Genomic DNA, 19,943 nt, shown 5'->3' on the forward strand with positions numbered 1-19,943 from the left:
AATGACTGTATGTTTGTATTGGTGAACCCACTAAGAATTATCACCCAACTCAGCAGTACCCTCAGCTTTACTTATCACTTATACCCTATTTCAGCTCATTCTTTTGTCTTGTTTTTTTAGCCCGCAACTTTACAGTTTTGGCTGACTACTGTTATCAGTGTAATTTCTAAGTGCAGCAGTCAGCTGTTTTAATAAAAGAAAGCTCTAAAAAGCTATTTTTCACTACCTGCTCAGCACCAAACGGCAGACAGAAACAGTTTGCAACTAGCTGGTGAACATAGTGAAGCATTTAGCAGACAGATACTTCCCTCAGGAGCTGGTGGAGACCAAAAACAGAGCTAAAAGAGAGGAAAAAAATCAGTTTATGCAGGTTTAACAACATATTATGTGTAATCTAAGATTTTGAAAAAATGTATAGAGATATATATTCTTGTATCCACTGTTCCATGTATTGGTTTCCAATTATTTCCATATATGAAAAACTTCTAGCACACACTAGCTAGAGTTATGTGAATCATCGTACACTGATTTTTGTTAATGTATCATTAGAGGGTAATGCAGTGAAGTCTTTTTCCTAAACTAAAAATCTATGCAAACTTGCTTTTTACTGTGATGGATTATACACGTTAAGCAGGTTTCAAAAGTCAAAATAAATGGCAGTCATTTGCTATATGTATTGATCATATCTAAAATCTTTAACACAGCAGCATGGTTTACAAAATTAGCCAGTAAGCTATGATGTAGTATATTGTATTTGCAGTAAATGGGCTAAAACATGCAAGTACAATGGTATGGGTCTTCAAAGAAAAAGAAAAATTCCTTTTATGAAGTCAAGTATTTTATTAAGGCCCAAAGGTCTCTTGAAAGGTTTATGTAATCAAATAGAAATCAATTTGTTTGAATAATTTATGAACAGGCTGCACTAGAATCAAGTAAAAAAAACAAACTTAAAGAATTTTAGTACCCACCTCACTGGGAGACATTTTGGACTGAATAAAAGACTCAAAGTACTTGATAAGATGCAGACTTTCACAGCGTCGATCTCATTTCTGGCATTTTACAATTCTCACTAAATGCCCTGTTAGGATTTTCCTAGAACGTGGGAGAGTGATGCATCTGACTCCTGCATTGATCATTTGCTCACTCATGCCATGTGTTCATCATCAGTGTCTCAGACATCTCTGATTTATTTTAGATTTTCATAAAAAACTTGAGGAAAATCACAACTCACTGCTGCACTCACAGCATTCAGAATTACCCTGATTGGCCCATTGGGGAACTACAATTACAGCTCAAAGCAATGTGCCGTACTAGTTACTGATTTGCTCAGACAGGGTCTTCATCATTCGTGGGGGATGACATGCTTATTGTTGTCTTGTTTAAACCTGTTTTGAAAGACGGCCCTCCTGAGGAAGCCCGTTGAAGTCACTGCTTATTTATTGTCAGTATGTTAAAAATACATAATTTAATGTCATCTTTTGGGATTTTTAGAGGTTACAGTAGACATGGGTATGATTTCTTTTTTTTCTCTACACATGGCTTCAGAATACGCAATATTTCCTGACCACTGCAGGGAGTTCTTACAGACTCTGGTGGGGTTGTTAGATTTTATTTCATGGCCAACCTCAGGGACCTCAAACATTTATTCTGCCCCAGGGAGAGAAGTCTGTAGCTGACTCCTGACCAGACGGAGGGGAGTAAAGGAACATGGGAGTACAGGCAGGTTACTGTCGGAGGAAAGAAAACATGATGACTGTACATTGGTCTTTGGCCAAATTCAAACTGAAAAGGAAAGACAAATCATGATGATGATGATGATATTTTTCTCTGAAATATGGTGACTGGTCTTTAACAGCTTCTCTGCTCATCACTCACACCTTTTGTGCATTCTGGCAAATTCTGCATTGAATGTAGAATTAAACATAATGTTTCTTGCTACTTTTTTTATTGTCTCTGAGAGTGGATTGATTGCAAGACTATATCTGCCCAGTGAATTTGATGCTCTAGTCTCTAGTTTAGACTAGACACTGGAAAGAGCTTCTCAAAATACACCTAGTAGCACCTCTAGATCACCATAATTAACACAGTCAAAACCAAAATATGTAAAATGAATAAATCTTGTTTTACTGGGGGTTATGCACGGGACTATATCTTTACCTGGAGCAAAAACTGTCTACACAGCCCCCCTGAAGCTTCATCCTCCTTGTACGTCTACTCAAGATGTGTTCAGGCACAGTTTTAAGAGTGGATCACCTGTGTTTTTGCAGCGCTCAGAGCGCAACAAACAATCACTGTTGTCATGCCGTAATTGTAGCATGAAAATAAGCTTTGGGTTGCGTTTAGGCTCCTACAATGTGGAAAAAACGTGAACGTTATGCTGCCTGTTTAGACAGCTGATTGATTGAAATAGGGAGGTTTCTTTTCGTTCAGGCAGTCGTGAGATGGACGACCTGAACGCCTGTCTGAAACGCCTCCTGTGTAGACATCACTCTGATTCCAGGAAAAGCCAGGCTAGCTGTTTCCAATCTCTATAAGCTAGCCAACTCTTGTCTCCAGCTTCATACCTAACAGACAAGAGAATTGTATTGATCTTGTCATCTAACTTTTCTTAAGAAACCAAATATGAATATTTCCCAAAATGTCAAAAAAATTCCTCTAAATACAACTGCTCATTTTGCTATTTCCTTGCTGTTTTTCTGCAGTGTCTTGGGTCCAGCGTTGACTTTCAGAATCGGCCCCAACCCAAAGAACGTGACCACCGCAGATCTGGTCCAAGTTGCAGGTAAGAGCAGTCAATATCTCTCTCTATTTTTTCTTCTTCTATCACATATCACACCACGATTGCTGTTGACGACCTTCATGGCGATTCATCTCATTTTCACTAACCCGACCGCTCTGTCACCGTCTGCGCCTAAATGAGAACACAGATTAGTCTCTCCAGATACAGTAGATAGGCTGGTGTTCATCTTGTTCCGACAAACCCACTCATCCCAAAGAAGATTATCAACAGTGTGCAATGACAGATGATCTTCAATTACTGAGATGATGAGTCTGTCACACACACACACACACACACACACACACACACACACACACACACACACACACACACACACACACACACACACACACACACACACACACACACCCCACACATATACAGTGTACATGACAGTTTATTTGGTCTTCTATTATGTCCAACAGGCTGACAGGTTAAAACAGGTTTTCACCAGCCAATCAGTTAGAGTGTATACTTCTATGTGTGTGTGTGTGTGTGTGTGTGTGTGTGTGTGTGTGTGTGTGTGCGTGTGCGTGTGTGTGATGTGTGTAGATGTCCTTGCTTTGGTCGGAAATGACTTTGAGAAGCACGGCAATACTCCCAACAGTCAATATCATCCACTATCACCCCACTGGAATCAACATGGTGGTGTTGTTATTGGCTGAAATGTGTCGCTGCTCCAGTTTTTTTCTATCCGCCGACATTTTTTGGCACCAGCTCGTTTCCTATCAGCGATGTGCTGGATGACGGCTGATGATACAGATTTACCGCAAGAAAGGTTGGGCCGGGGGGTTGGGCTGTGGTTCAGTGGTTTTGGAGTGTGAGTTTTTGTACATGTGTGTGTTTGTTGGATTACAGTGTGTATCTGTATTTATCCCTCACCGTCATCCCACTTTGGCAACGTTTGTTTAACAAAATGAGCAAATATTGCAGCTGCTGCAGATTTACCTCTCCTGCATGAGGTGTAATAACCATACTGTATCATAGCATCCGTCTGTTTTCTCTTTCTATTCTATCCATTTTCTACTTCTTCCTTTTTCTTTTTTTTTTTTTACCTCCCGTCTTGTGTGGCTGACTTTGATGAGGTGGCGTGTGGCGAGAGCTAATGACAGGCATGAGCAGGGCTGAAATGTCAGACCAAATGTTAAGTCAACATGATCATCAGCCTGACCCATGGTGATGAATTATGAATACGGCCCACCTGAATAGTGATTTGTAAAAGGCGACAGAAGGAGCTTATCAAACTACTTCAGGTGCATCGTTGTTGTCTCTAAATCCTGACTGACCGTGGATTTCACCTCTGAAATGTATTAAAAATGTAAAAATGGTGCTTGTAGATAGCAGTCTGGTTAAATCCTCTGTCTCTGGAGCTACATGCGTGCCCCCACTGACCTTAGATCAAATCCTGCTTTATCTCCTGCGCCCCCCTCCTACCATCGTTACCCCCCTCTATTTCCACCCCAGTGTGAGGTGGAGTGGACTTCCCGCTCCCTCCTGACATCTAAAACAATGTGAAGTGAATGCAGAAAATCTCTTTTCGGTGTTCCAAATCATCTTTCTAGCTGTATTCCAAATCCAAATATGCACGCCTGACATTGAATTCAATACAATATGGCAACGGCATAGTGATTTCACAGCGGTTACAGGTTGTGGAGCAACCGCATGGTTCAAGTTGAATCAGAAAATCAAACTGACACCCACATGCAGTGGCCACCTGGGTAATCCTGGCTGACCATTGCCTTATGTGTGACCGTGCATAAATGACGTGGCCTCTTAATGAACTCATCAAAGCTCCTGCTGTACTCTGTGCTCAACCTGGGGTGACTGTGGCGTAGTGGAGAGCAGGGTGGAGAGCAGGGTAGTTCTCCAATCAGAGGATCGGTGGTTCGATACCCGGCTTCGGCAGTCGATGTGTCCTTGGGCAAGACACTCAACCCCAAGTTGCTCCTGAAGGATTTGCCATCAGTGTGGACTGGATGTTGCATGAATGTTAGTTAGAGTCTGATGGGCAGGTATGAGCATGGTCATCAGTGTGTGAATGGGTGAATGATATGTAATATAAGCTTTGCGCTACTGATTGTAAGTCGCTTTGGATAAAAGCGTCTGCTAAATGACTGTAATGTAATGTAATGTAACCTGCTGCTGAGAGCCTGAGCAGCGGTCATGAAACTAGAAACCAAAATATCAAGAATGCTGTAGAAAATTCAGCAAACATATTCTTCTGTATATCAAATAAATAACCAGTAAGTAAGTAAGTCAGTTTGAATAGCACCTTTCATGATGCCATTGAGTGATTGACAATAGAGGTGCTAAGTCCCGCCCCTTTCCGGTGGACCACCATGGGACCTTATTTGGGGAAAAATATGTATGGTAATCGATGGCGGGAGACAACTAATCTTTTAATCCTGTTGTGCCTTGAATTACAGATTTGATGATTATCAATTCAAAAAGATAATTTTACTTACATTTTGTTGTAAGTGTAACTGGTGACGTATAAGACTGTGAAACCCCAAAACCCCCAAAATGTTGAGGCTTAAATGTGATGTATAGTTGAACATCATCTGCATAGCAGTGCTTGCAGATATCTTTAAAATTACTTGTTATTTACCCGACAGGATGTACATTTGCTCTGCTATAGTAAATTACTTTTACATTTTCTGAGAGCCTGAGGTGACACTTTCAAATATCTAGTTTTATCTCACCAACAGTACAAAACCCAGCAATATTTACTTTTAAATGATAGAAAACAATGAAAATCTTTACATTTGAGAAGCTTGAGGCAGCAAGTGTTTCCAAATGTATGCCCAATTCATTTCTGAAATGATTAATCGATCGTAACGGATGTGGTGAGATTACTTGGAATTATTTACACTGACTTTAAATGGCTGTATTGTTATATGCTATACTTACATACATGTACATTGACAGGCAACAATATATTAAACCTTGACTGGTATTACCTTGACTGTACTCTGCAGCCGCTCTGCTACATTCTGCTGTCCATCTATCTGCCCATCAGTTCTATTTGATGTGTTCAATGCTCCATTGAAAAGAATAGACAAAGAGACTCGGTTGAAAGGCATGGACAGTATAGAGGAGATTTGATAACTCATTGAAAAGCATCTTTTGGGCAGCAGGTTCTTAGCGGCTGAGTGGTGAAAGGCCTGCTGGGAGGTCTGACTGTATTAGTGGAGGTAGAGGCTCTTGTGTTCTGCTCAACTGGAAAACCGCAGGACAAAGACCCGCACTGCCTAATCCCTGCTCGGCTGCAAAACAAAAGAGAAAGCTGCTGCTTTATCAAAACTACAAGGCATTCTGTGTGTCCGTGTTTGTGCGCCCGTGTGCATGTTTGTGTGTGCGATTTTTTTTTTTTTTTTTTTTTTTTTTTTGCAGCTGTGTTCATACTGTGCCAAGAAATGATTTATTCAATATTTGATGAAGTGGCAGCCAAGCTGTTAAAACCAATGTTGAAATGTGTTGTTTAGAACTCAACTTTTTTCTTTTTTTTTGAGCCGTCTTGCTGCCTCTCAATCTCAATGTGATTTCTAAACATGTAAATCAAATTCTGTCGGGGTAAATTGGATCTGCCAGAGTTGCTTTTGCTCTCTGCAAAGCAACATTTTGTAGCTGATGATGGATTTGATCTACAACCTGTTTCCACATGTTTGTACACTTCACAGCGAGTGGGCGGGTTTATGCGTAGGAAGGCTGTTCTCGCTTTATCAAGTGTCTACAATTATGTGCTGTCATTATATTTTTAATTGCCGATAAGGATGTGTGTTGATCGATCATCATCCAGATTTGCGACACATTTGTGTTCTACTACTTCTATGATAGTTAAGCTTGTTTTTTATTGATCACCGGGTTTTGTAAGTGTTTGATTAAAAAAAAATGACGCCTGGTGACCCGGCTGCTGTCGTGGTCAAGAATGGCCCGGCCAAACGCAGTGGTGAGTGAGTGTATATATATATATATATGTGTGTGTGTTTGTTAAGACAGGCTAGTAGGTGGTGGGTGGGAGCTGGGTGAGGACACTCCTATTGTCTCGGCTGTCACGGCTGGGCGACCCCGGAGCCCCTCTGAGGCCCCAAAGGCCCCAGAGGCCAGGCCACAGCAATGAGTCCGCGGGCCCCCAGGCCGTGAGAACCCCGGCCCTGGTCAATGAGCGCTGGGAGCCTGGGGACCCCGGGAGCAACCGGCTGGGCCATCTGGAGCAGAGAGCAGAGACCCTGACACACGGCTGTCACCCGAGGGAGACACGCGGAGAACACGGACGTAGACAACGTCTGCTCCCGTGTTCCTGCCTCTGCTTCTGACACACACACACACACACACACACACACACACACACACACACACACACACACACACACACACACACACACACACACACACACACACACACACACAGCAGAAATGTTGGTGAGAAAATTCCTGTGTATTTTAGGGGGTAAGACAGTAGTCAAGTTTCCACATCTCAATATTGCGCCAGTTTTTTGTCACTTTAGGAGAGCAGAAACTTCGCTGTGTTTAAGTCTTCATGTACGTCATAGTTAGGTCATTAAGTCTATTTCCATTGCGTTTTGTAACATTTTATTTTTAAGGATACATCCACTTCATTTTTTACTTCAGCCAAGCTTGAAAACGTTTTTTTTTTTTCTTTCAGTATTACTGTTGTCCACTCCATTTTTTTCATTGAAAATATGCAAAAAAACAAGACGCTTATACACATTCAATGAAAAGTTTACTTTATAGCCAAGAGGAGAGTTTTGTAAGCAGCTGTGTAATGTGTTGTTTTATTCTAAAACTTTAGAGAGACTAAATATAACTTACTCCATTCGTCTCCGTCTGTTTGTCTGATTCTGTCTGTCTGTCTCTCTACTCGCTCTTCTCTGTAGGAAGGCCTGTTACTCTCTCTGATCTGCTTGTACACACACACACACACACACACACACACACACACACACACACACACACACACACACACACACACACACACACACACACACACACACACACACACACACACACATACCCTTGCAGACAACTCTAAAGTGAAAACACGGTAGCCGTGACTGCATAATGGTGCTATAGCTACCATTTGTGTGGTGAGTGGTAGTCTTTTCCAGCTGAGCAGATTAGCATAGATCTCCCACGCAGACAGAGTTGACCTTCACTCTGGCAAACACTTGTCAAAATGGCAACGACAATTACCTGCTCTCTTCGCAAACAGCACAATGGTTTATCCACCTGCATCTCCGGTATGGAGGACGGATCTGTAGTGCTACTGCTGCCTGTTTTATTTCGGACATACACCGTTTGTAAAGTTAATATAAGCCGTGGGGATTCCTATGCGACACATTTGTGTGTCTGGTTTCTGCTTGATATTGTAATATTTACCATTCAGAAATTCAGCAAGCGGCTAGAGGCTAAAGAAATAAGTGTAAATAAATAAATGTTGCCACCGCTTTCATTATGCTCACGTTGAGACGCAGTGTTCAGATGGCTGAAAATGAAATTAGTTTTGTCAGCATGGGTCTACGCGATAAAGAAAAACATGTCAGGAAAACCTTTTTTTTTTTTTTTTTTTTTTTTTTTTTTTAACCTCTTTTAATACAACAGAGCTCCGTGGTGTCTGTGTCGGATGCCTGATTGTCTGTGTGTTCATGCTTTAACATCTGTATCAGTGAGCGCAGAGGTCAGAAAACAACCAGATTCCTCTCCCTCCCTCTTCCTCCCTTCCCCCCCCTCTCTCCCTGGGCACTCTCCCCTCTCCTCATCACTGACTGCCCTCTCTGGTTGAGTGCTTGAATGTGCTCAGTTCGGTGATCAAAGTCTTCCTCGGTCTCTTCTCCTCCATCGCCCCTGGCTCTGTGCATGTGTGTCTGAGTGTGAGAAAGTGTGTGAAAGTGTGTGTGTGTGTGTGTGTGTGTGTGTGTGTGTGTGTGTGTGTGTGTGTGTGTGTGTGTGTGTGTGTGTGTGTGTGTGTCATCCAGCTACAAGCTCGGCTCTCAGTCGTCTAAACCGTCAGTCTCACTATCTTCTTTCAGTCTCTGTAGTACCCTGCCAGGCTCCCTTGCATCATCTTCCTGTCTGCTAGAGGGCACAGGCACACACACACACACACACACACACACACACACACACACACACACACACACACACACACACACACACACACACACACACACACACACACACACACACAAACAAACAAACACACAAATATATATATTCACAAACATAAACGCACAATGATGCTTATTCGAAAGGACACATCTCTTTCTATCTTCCCTAACATTTATGCATTGTTGATCTCAAAAACTTCTGCTGTCTGTTGCAATAGGTTTGTTTACTCCACACATGCATGCGTTTGTTTGTGTGTGTTTGTGTGTGTGCATGTATGTGTGTTTGCTTGCTGCAGGATGCTAGATAACCAGAGTTGTATGAGTCACAGTAAAACGCTGAATATCGCTGCTTTGTTTTTGTGGAAACTTTTTTCGGCTCTACCAGGGCATCAGATATCGTTTTAATTCCAAGGTCACAATGCTTTATTCTTTTTTTTTTATTTTGTATTTACTTCCCTCCTAGCGCCTTCAGGACGAGAAAATATCTCAAAAGACAGCTATTAAAAAAAATAAATGCTGCTCTAACAGGGCATTCTGGCATCTGGAAATCAGGCTTAAAACATCTAGTCTTTATCCTTGTTCCTGGCCCGGAGAACGTACTTTCATCAGCCACTGACTCTTTGTGCTCGTCTAACAGAAAAAAGGTGTCATGTGGGAACGTTTCCTTTTCTGTTTAGGATCCAGGAATGTCCCAACCCATGAATTGAGCTGTGTCTTACACTCCCCTTTATCCTTTTCAGTCCTGCTCTTTCCCGTTCCACGTGCTCTCCTGATCTCCATCCTTCCTCGCTCCTTTCCTTCAGTATTATCCCTGCGCCTCAATGTCCTGTAGGGTCAGGGCTACACTGCTCCTGCAAACATATTTACTGTGTCAACATTGCTGTTGCAAAGCTGCTGAAGACAGTAACAGGTGCCTGTCAACAGCCGGCCAGATCTCTAGTGCATTAAAGGATCTTTGCTGTAGACGAGGATTAGTGTCGCCTGGCATTGTTTGTTTGCTAATTCCATCTCCAAGGTATTTGTGGAAAATAGGCATGAATAATTGAAAGCGATTTTCTAGTGGACGAAACGAAGCTATCAGCGAACGGAGGGAGATTAATGAGTAGGGGGTGAAACGCTACGCAAATTGGAACAACGGAGCAACCTTTTTCAGACACCCAGAGAGACCCTGAGTTCGTAAACAGAAATTGAATATGCATTGTTTTATTGGGGGGGGGGAGCATTGAGATGAGAAAGACATGGATTAAGAAAGGAATACAGCAATATGTTTAAATGTGAAGTGTGTCAACGCATGATGCTGTGGTATTAGGGTACTTTTTCTTTTGCCAATACTGAGCAGTTTAAATCAACACATATCTGTCCTAATATGTGTTTCGATAGAACGTAAAACTTTCTGACAAGGTTATGAATATATTTATACTGACGTCCACTGACAGATTTCTGATAGAGTCTATCGGGCACAGGCCCAGGGGCCAAAAAACTAAGGAGCCCCTCTGGCTTTCACCTGCAAAATGTCACTTGAAGAGACAAATACCGACCACGTAGAGACACAGAATGTCCACAAGTAAACATTAAATGACTACAAAGATACGCAAAATACCTATAAAAAGGGGCCAAGCAACCACAATGACAGACAAAATGACCACAAAGAAACACAAAACGACTACAAAGACACGCAAAGTAACTACAAAAAGGGGTAAAACAACTACAAAAAGACACAAAATTACTAAACAATCCACCCACGCTGGTGTCCAAACCCATTAGTTACACTTCTCATCTATAATTGTTTGTTCTTTTTTATTTCAAGTCTTACTTTTAACTTACTTTTTAACAGCATGATGCCATTCTTATTCTTCAACATAAGCAGTCCATCATCTCCTATGCAGACCAGAAAATTTTCTAGTGGCCCTTTAAATTAATCAGGTTGAATCTGTAAATTCTTTAAATCCATGTTCTAACATATTCTTAAATCCTCCTTAGTCATTGCAGAGTTTCAAATAAGAACCATCCCTATGCAGTAAGCTGAGCTTCACATGACAAAAATGCCATAATCTAGTGTTTTATATGATGTAATGATGTATACCGTAAAATAATACCATGCAAATGTTCCCTACAGTCTTTACTGTGGTAGCTATCACTTTTTGATTTCTTGTTCTATTGGACTAGACGTTCATGAGCCCCAGAGGATATATCCTAATGAAGTGATCATCTGACTTTTCCTCCAGTGAACCATGAGTTGAACATTTGTAGCCTCCTTCAAGTCAAACGTTCTCTGTTGAAATCTATAGTTTTTGACCACATACATACTTGCATAACTATATTCCACACTAGATTAGTCTAAAACAGATATTTCATTGTTCTGTGTTTCCAAAAAACTATATCACAAAATATATACATAGACATAGATAGACATACTGTATATAGATATACATATAACCTATTGGATTTGCCCACTTTTAGCTTAATCCTCCTTGATATTCCTTGTTTTGAAGATAAAATTGGAATCAGGAGTTTATCATAAGATTTGCAGTTATAAAGAGTGTACATGAAAAACTAATCAATGTGTTATTTGTGTATTTGTTTGGTACAAACAGTTCCAGCTTGCAGTTTCTCGTCATATTGTCCAAATTTTTTTTAATAACTTATTTTCTCTGGATTTGAGCCAAAGTGTTGATGATGCGATTTTTTATCTTACCATGATCTAATTTCCTGCTGAGCCGCGCAGGACGGCTGGCGACAACACATTTTCTCACACGTGGTGGTGAGCATAATAACATAATGGCTCACTAGCTTCATGCTTTATAAACTGATGAAACGGCACGCTTTCCCACAAAAAAAACACATCAGAGTTTACGCTCTGCATCTAAACAGAACGTGCTAAAGTCAAATGACAGAATTATTATACTTTTCATGAATACTGTCCACGAATAGCAGAAAATTTTGATTATTTGCTTTAATAAAAAACGTTACAGAGCCATTTGTCTATAGCCAGCTTTGGGATCTTCATCTTTTTTACTCTTTTAGAGGCTTGGAGCTGAAGAAGCTGTCAGACCATAGAGATAGCGAATACTTGCTGCGGGTTTGAGCACCATGTTGAGCAGAAAATCCAACCTCCACTTCGATTCTGCCACCAGCAGCACTCTCTTATTCCTCCTTTGCTTCATCCCGAACCCCCCCGACCCTCATCTCTCCACACACCCCCTCCCCATCCCTTCATCTTCCATGCCGGTACCCACAGTGAAGAGGCCATGTGCTGATGGCTCTCATGTTGAGAACAGCAGGCACTTGTGCATAGTGTTTGTTGTGCGCACAGCGGTTTGTATACTTGATGGGTGCTACTTTATGAGGCAGCAGATACAAACGGATATGTAAATTAGCTTCCTTTCCATCTCATGCTCCCGTGTGAGTCATAATTCAATAAAAGAGAAGAATTGAAACATTTCCCATTATCGTGAACTAAAAAATTGACTGTAGGCTTTTGACTCCACTCGAGAAGTTTAGTTTTAGGCTTTATGATCTTGTTTGTCGGAAAATGTTGACTTCATCACAAAGTAACGTGCAACTAGAGCGCATTATGTTTTACTGAACTTAACTTAAGTCGAAGTAATGCAAATCTCTGTTTTATTATTAAGACTGTTAATGCTTGATTTAACACATTTCTCGAAACAGCTGATAATGTCTCACCCCATTAGCACAAATTTAACTTAAGATAATTACATTTTTAGGACTCAATAACAATGCAAGAACATTTAAAGAGGCATTAAAGCCGGAAAAACAGAAACTCCCCTCTGCCTCATTCTATATCTTTCTCTGTGTCTTCGCAATGCACTTATTTCTTTGGTAGGTGCAACAGGGAAGCGAGTGTTTAGCGCTTGCTTTCAATCTGCTGTGCCTTGGACTGTATATCATTTGAACGGATTATTTTGGACAGAAGCATCGGCCAAATGAATCACGTAAAACTTGTAAAACATACCATTTAAGTTTTAAAGGTGCTTTGATTTATCTTAAAATGGTACGGTTCCTTTTTTGTTGTAATACACCAGCCAGTATGAAGACACAATGGTTAACAGAAATCCCAAAGAAAAATCATCAAAGGAGCTGGAGATGTATTATATATGTTATTGTGTGTGACTGGACAGAAACATTTTATTTCCACCTTTAAGTTCATCAAGTCCTTAATATGCATTACACAAGGGCTACAACTAAGGGTATTCTCAATGAATTAAGTTCTTAGATCATAAAATATGTAGTTTAATACTAAATGATACTAAGAAAGCGGTCAATCCTCACGACTCAGAGGCTGGAACGAGGAAATGTTTAACATTTAAATGTTAAATAAATCGATTATCACAGAACTTTTAGAATTCTATCCGTCTTTCAGCTGTGATTAATCAAGTCTTAGTTTCAGCTCTGTACTCCAACTTCTCTCTCCCTCTCTTTTCTCTCTCGCTCTCTCTATTTCTATATATACAAACATAAATATTGTATATTTGTTTGAATATGGCTCTTAATGGACTTGCATATCAAAGAGGCGGCAGATGCCACTTAAAGTGCTTGAAGCCACAAAGGGTTGGTACAAAACAAAGCGAGATGGCCATACATTTGCTGCACCATGTAGCCTTTCCAGGTGCGAGTGTTTGTGTGTTTCTAGTACATCACTGTTGGAGCTCATGAGCATGTTTTAGTACCTGTGTGTTTTTTCTCTTAATGGTACATCCGCATTAAATTGGCCCCTGAATGCAACGCGCTCTGGCAGTGGTTTTTTTAGTTACAAGTGTAGAGAAACAAAGAGAGCCAGAGAGCTTCAAAGCGGGTGGGTGACATTTCGGGCTTTCCATCTTCAAAGCACTATTTGCTTTTGTAGTTCCTCTTTGAGAATAATTATATATATTTTTTCCTAAAGGACTACAGCAGTCTGAAAAACACAGTGTAGAATTTGAGGGCCATTTCGTAACAGCGATACACAATGAGCTGTCATTATTTGAAACGCATTATTTGCAATTATGCATAATTTAATACAACTTTTTATGAAGCAGTTAGTTCATTATATCATGGTGTTATTCCTTATTGGCAGTTATTGGCAGTGAATTGATCGTTGTTCCCGTAGAGCCACCGGGTGAGTGTCTCCAGATGGGGGAGACGTGAAATCCACCCTGTCCGCTCATTTTCATTCACCTCTCTTCCTCTTGTCTCTTTCTTCCACCTCCCGCCTCCAAGTGCCTCTCTATAATTCATGTCCAGGTGCAGCACCAGCTTTCTCTGGCACAGGGTTTGAAAGGAAAAAAGACAGATGTTCAATTTTCACTTCCTTTGTGCCTCTCTCTATATCTGTTTGTGTTTTTGTGGACCGATTTTGGCCTTTTACCTGTAATGCAGATTGAGGTGTCCCAGTAGTTCAGCATAAGCAGTAATTAAGACGAGTCACCGCTGTGTGTTTAGATGTTATGGTCTGCGTATAGTCACAAAGACGTGGTGGTTGTTGCCTTTGAGTTTTATGCACCTCCTTGAATATGAAACAGTGTGTGTGTGTGTGTAAAGAAATATTTAGTGGCTGAAAAATCTCTAAATAATGACCAGTTCTGTGGTGTTCTTTCTCTTGAAGTTGGTTGTAACGAGCTGATTTTTCATGAGAATGCCAAGATATGCCCACGGCACAGCTGTGTTTACATGCAGCTTGTGTGCACCTTGTCATACAAAACGCATGAACCTCCCACTGACTGAAAGTTGTCTGGGTGACTGAACTCTGCAGGTGGATATCTTGCAAAGAGTACCGTATAATGCACAGTTGTGGCCTAAAGAGATCGAGATTTTGTGGCTATCTTTCTCCCACAGGTGAAGCTATCTGCATTTTGTATATGATTCCTTGGTACTACTTAGCATTCATAAGTAATATGCTGTAGGGATGCAACCAAGGATTTAGTTGTTTGGTCTTTAAAATTATGAAAAATGTTGATCAGTGTTTTCCAAAGCCCATTATGACGTCATCAAATGTCTTGTTTTTCCACGACTCAAATATATTCAGTTACTGCCTTAGAGCAACCAGAACATACTCACATTTAAGAGGCCAACTACTAATATTTGACATCTAATTGATTAACTGCCAACTAATCGATTATTCAAAAGTAGATGGTTCAATTTTAGTGTTTGGCCAATTCACAAAATATTCCCTATTTCAACAATTAAAAAGCAGTTTATAGTGATTATCATTCATAGCAACACATTTCTGCTTGGCTGCACCGCCAAACATATTGGGTGATTCTGCAAAACTTCCAATTATGTCCAATGGTGCCTTTTTTATGTCTAATGACAATGTTTAAAAAAAATATTGCTTTCTGAAATACTTGCACATTGTGGTTATGGCAAGTAAACAATGGGTAAAGTAGCCAATTGCATTGGCACCAAACACTGAACCGAGGTTTCCAATGTGGATGTAATTCCTACGTAAAATAATACCTTCATAATATCTTTATCAAACATGCTCGATGTAGTCTTGGACAGGATTTTCCACCGTGATCTTTCACTTTTCACACTCTTCCTTCTATTATACAAATGAGTAGTAGAAGTTATAGAGGAGTGAACATGTCTAGAGGATTTCACAGCACTAAAAGAAAGTCATTAGCTACGGCTGCACTGTTTAACACCTCTACTAAGCAACATGTCATCTTGTAATCAAATGTGACCTGATGAGATGTGGATCCACTGCAGCTGTACTGTTGGTGTCTTGTAAACCCATGAGGGTTGGGCACGTTTTTGTGCATGACACGAAAATAAAAAAAGATCTATCTATCTATCTATCTATCTATCTATCTATCTATCTATCTATCTATCTATCTATCTATCTATCTATCTATCTATCTATCTATCTATCTATCTATCTATCTATCTACTTATTATTATTTTTTGGGTAGACAGGCATTAATTCAGTGTTTACATCCAGAGGCAATTGTTCACAGTGCTAAATGGATTCAACATGTTGTTTTTTTATGGTTAAGACTCCCTTTTTAGAACCACTGTTTAAAGTTCCTCCTCAACTGAGCGCTGCTGAACAGACCCAGCTTCATTTTTTAGGGGCACAATGTCCACAATGATTTGCTTTTGGCAGTAACATGCTTATATTATGTCTGAAAGTTTCATTTTTACATTATAAGCATTAAAACATGCAGTAATGGATTCACCTCGTTGTAATTTACAATTTCAAGAAAAAAAGGGAATAATCATCTCTTTAAATATTGAAAAGGTTCCTTTTGGGCACATTTCCGTATTTCCCACAACAGGACCTTGGCTGGACGATTTAGACTGCGACTGTGTGTCCTTGTGTTCGTACTGTACATGTGTGTCTATGTGTGTGTGTGTTTGAGTACCACAGGGATGCATTTCAAAATAGGTCGTCGCTAATCCCCCTTAAAAAATGAACAATCCCCCGCCATGCACCCATCTGAAAGAGAAATAAAGTATCGAAGGAAGAAAGAAAGAAAAGACAATGAATTATGGATACGTTTTAAGAGGGATATTGCTCCCTGGCCTCCTCACTGTTTTTCATCTCTTTCCTCCTCCCCTCTCTCCCCCTGTCTCTCCCTTTCTCCCTGTGTCCTCTGCCTCCTCTTAAATCGATACGGGCTGACTGTCATGGGTCAGTGGCCTGTATGCATCAGGCTGGACTGCTACAGAGGAGCGCTGTGTCTCCCAGGGCTCTCTGTGGAGGTGATAACTCGCTCCTATCTCAAACCACTCTTTAAGGCTTTCAATTTAACTCCAATATCCACCTCAGATTGACTTGGGATGACACAAAGGAGAGGAATATATATTTATATGATCATTTTTTCCAGAAGGAAAGTGAGCATGCCTAAATACCTGCAGCTATGCCCTTGCATAGATCGAAATAATGGAAGTACGTCTGGTTTAAAGACATTGTGGATTATTTTGTATGAAGATAATTGCCCTTTTGTAAACCCTATCCAGTTCAGTGGTAGTTTGCTAGCTAGTTAAGCTATCGTAACTTCATGAGTTGGTTGCAGATGTCGCCTCCAGCTGAATGCTTAATGTTTCCGGCTCACTACTTTCATATGATGAACCCTGGAAAGGGGTTCTTAAAAAGGCCCTTGATGACATGATATCATGCTTAAAGACCGAAGCTAAAGCTCTCCAGTTGATGATCCATGTGGAAGACATGGAAATAAAGACACGAGATTGTTCCCATATTTTTATGTAGAACTAGCTCTTGTATTTCAAGTATGTCAAGAAAACATGCAAGATGAGATCAGTTATTTCATTCTAAGATAACCCTGTTTAGCTTGGACAAAGCAGACAGATGTTCCATTAATGCTTTATTGTTTGTATTTTAAAACATTATGTTTTCAATTTTAATGTTAAAAGAGAAAAGGCTTCTAGCTCAGGACTTACTGATTTGTTCGGCTTACATACCACTTTTTTTTGACATTACCTGTACAAAACATAGAACGAAATGCTTTTTGACTTTTAAAATAATGATCAGTTACTACGCTAGTTAACTGGAAATGCTAACGTACATCAGACAAACTCATCACACTTTTTCTCTGGTATTTCTGGTTTTGGAGAGGATTAAAAAAGAATCAAATCATCCAAACTCTGTATTTACCGATAATCTCTCTACTAAAGTCCCATTTAAACTGCTTTAACATGCAGAGAAATCCTAAGCGTGACACAAATCTGTGCAAATCCAGGAACAAAGCAGCTATACTTCATGACTGGCTTTCTTTCTTGTAAATATGAGCAATTATATTGTTATTTCAAATCAGACTGCAGTTTATGTGCATCACAGTGATGTTTGTTTGTGTGTGTGTGTGTGTGTGTGTGTGTGTGTGGTGTGTGTGTGTGTGTGTGTGTGTGTGTGTGTGTGTGTGTGTGTGTGTGTGTGTGTGTGTGTCTAGCCACAGGCTTCCTTACACCCCAAGTCCAATTACCTGTGTTAAGGCCACATCTGAGAAGGGGGATTACAGCATATTATCCTAGCACAAACAACAGTCTCTCTGCCCACCAACCTGCAGGCAGCCCAGACACGGGGAAGGTGTGAGAGGTGTTACATTAGCACCTGGATGTGCGAACAGCAGACGAGTGACCTTTTACCAGTGACTGATACACTACCTGGAAAACTTGTTCGCCTCCTGTGGATTCTTCCTCCGTCCTCCACTCTTCTCGATATCTTTCCGCCCCTGCCTCTCACTTTTTCTTTTTTTTTTGCCCTTCTTTTCTGTTCTTGCTTTGTCTGATGTTCTGTTTTTTTTTTTTTGCTTAAATCAAGCTTTCATTTAATCTTCCATTTGCTCTGCTCCATCTATTGAAGCGCTCTTGACAGAACCATAACGTCTCAAATTTTCTCTCAGTTTTCTGACAGTTGATACTTTAACCAGAGGATGTTAGACAAGATGTCGTCTCTTTCCCATGACTTGTTGACACCACTTGAAATTTTCTTGTGATGCAAAATACTCTATTAAACCTCCTCAAGGCATTAAAAAAAGGCCCTGAAATATACTTCCCACGCATATAAACACCTTACAGTCACAATTCACAAGCCAAAAATGTCGTATTTGTCTGTTTTATTAGTTTTGTTTTTACATTTTTGTCTTGTCTTCTTCCTTGTAACATGTCGCAGCTTACTTTGCCTGTACAAATTGCTGTGCCTGAACATCCGTGAGACACACAACTTCCCTTCAAGTCACCTGCCAGGGGCTCTAATTAGACTGATAAGCAGTGCAACTGGAATCAGCTCTTCCTGGTAATCAGCCCCACGGAGCCCAGACAGACGGCTAAATGAGGAGGAGATGAGCCATGCAGCCCAACAGGTGTCCTTAAAAAGACAGGGAGGTGTGCTTATACAGTCTTGTCTTTCCCCTCTCTAACTACTTGAGTTCAATCTCAGGAGACTTTGGAACATATAGAGAGATTCTGCAGTTATTTAGGGAGTGAATGCTGAAAAAAAATTGTTGCCGCTTCTGTGGTGTATAGATTTAATCATCACGCTGTGACTGAATCGCTGCCTCACTTTGAAAACGAATTGTTTGAGAAACTGCAGTAAGATGATTGATTCAGAGAGTGTGTGTGTGTGTGTGTGTGTGTGTGTGTGTGGGGGGGGGGGGCTCCTACAATAGCAAACACACTAGTCAAACTGTGTATTTTGATTTTTGAATTGCATCCCATCCTGAATACATTTCTTGCTTTTTTTTTTTTTTTCTCTTTGCAGCCGCAGCTGCTCTGCTTCAGACATATAATGATGATCACATTTTGTCCTCAAGCAAAAATAGTAATAAAAAACGAGCCCAGTTACACATCAGGCGGGCTGAATACAAAATGATATCAGAACTAATACAATCTCAGAAGGGAAATGTCATATTTGTCATTTTGACACCTGCGTGAGACTGTTGTGTTACACTGTCATTATACACCCACCACTCCCAGCTGTACACAGAAAGAAAAACGCGGATGCTTCACAGAGAGACGGAGACAGGAAGGCAGATAGGACGGAGCTCTAAGTTACTTCATCCACTCTCTGAGGAAACATGTCCACTGTACTGTAGACGTGGTTAGAGGGATTGACTTAAAGGCTGCTGACGGCAAATGTATTCACACTGACATCAACCTCCTCTAGCTGAAAGCATCTTCAATACCTCAGTGAAAAAAAGGAGCCTCTGAGAGATAATTGATGATGCTCAGGCAGTGCATTAGTTCAAACTGGAAGGCTGAAATTGTTTGAAAGGGGACAAAACAGAAGCTTTGTAATCAAGGCATCTTTCAAGTGTACTTTCATACTGCTGTCTTGATGAGTTTATTCTCTGTCAGGAGCACATTAGCAGCTCAGCACACTGTGTGACCCAGTCAGGATCCATTTTGGATTGTGTTAGAAAATGGTGGCATCTTTTACTGAGTCATGCTGTCACATTCATTCCAGTAGAAAGCAGTCCTTTATTTTGAAATAACAAGAGAGAAAACTAAGCGCAAATAGTTGTTTCAAATGGAGCTGAAACGATTATTCCATTAATTGCTCAAAATAAATTAAGTGCTTG

General features: G+C 40.5%; 1 protein-coding gene across 1 annotated transcript in view; it reads left to right on the forward strand.

Annotated features, from left to right (window-relative positions):
• Positions 1–19,943, forward strand: part of ptprn2 (protein tyrosine phosphatase receptor type N2) — a 121,021-nt gene that overhangs the window by 40,771 nt on the left and 60,307 nt on the right. Inside the window, exon 10 of the mRNA XM_054623054.1 lies at positions 2,703–2,782. Coding sequence (XP_054479029.1) covers positions 2,703–2,782 — 80 coding nt within the window. The remainder of the gene's footprint in view (positions 1–2,702; positions 2,783–19,943) is intronic.

This window comes from Anoplopoma fimbria, chromosome 21 (genome assembly GCF_027596085.1).
Source record: "Anoplopoma fimbria isolate UVic2021 breed Golden Eagle Sablefish chromosome 21, Afim_UVic_2022, whole genome shotgun sequence".
NCBI classification, from domain to species: Eukaryota; Metazoa; Chordata; class Actinopteri; order Perciformes; family Anoplopomatidae; genus Anoplopoma; species Anoplopoma fimbria.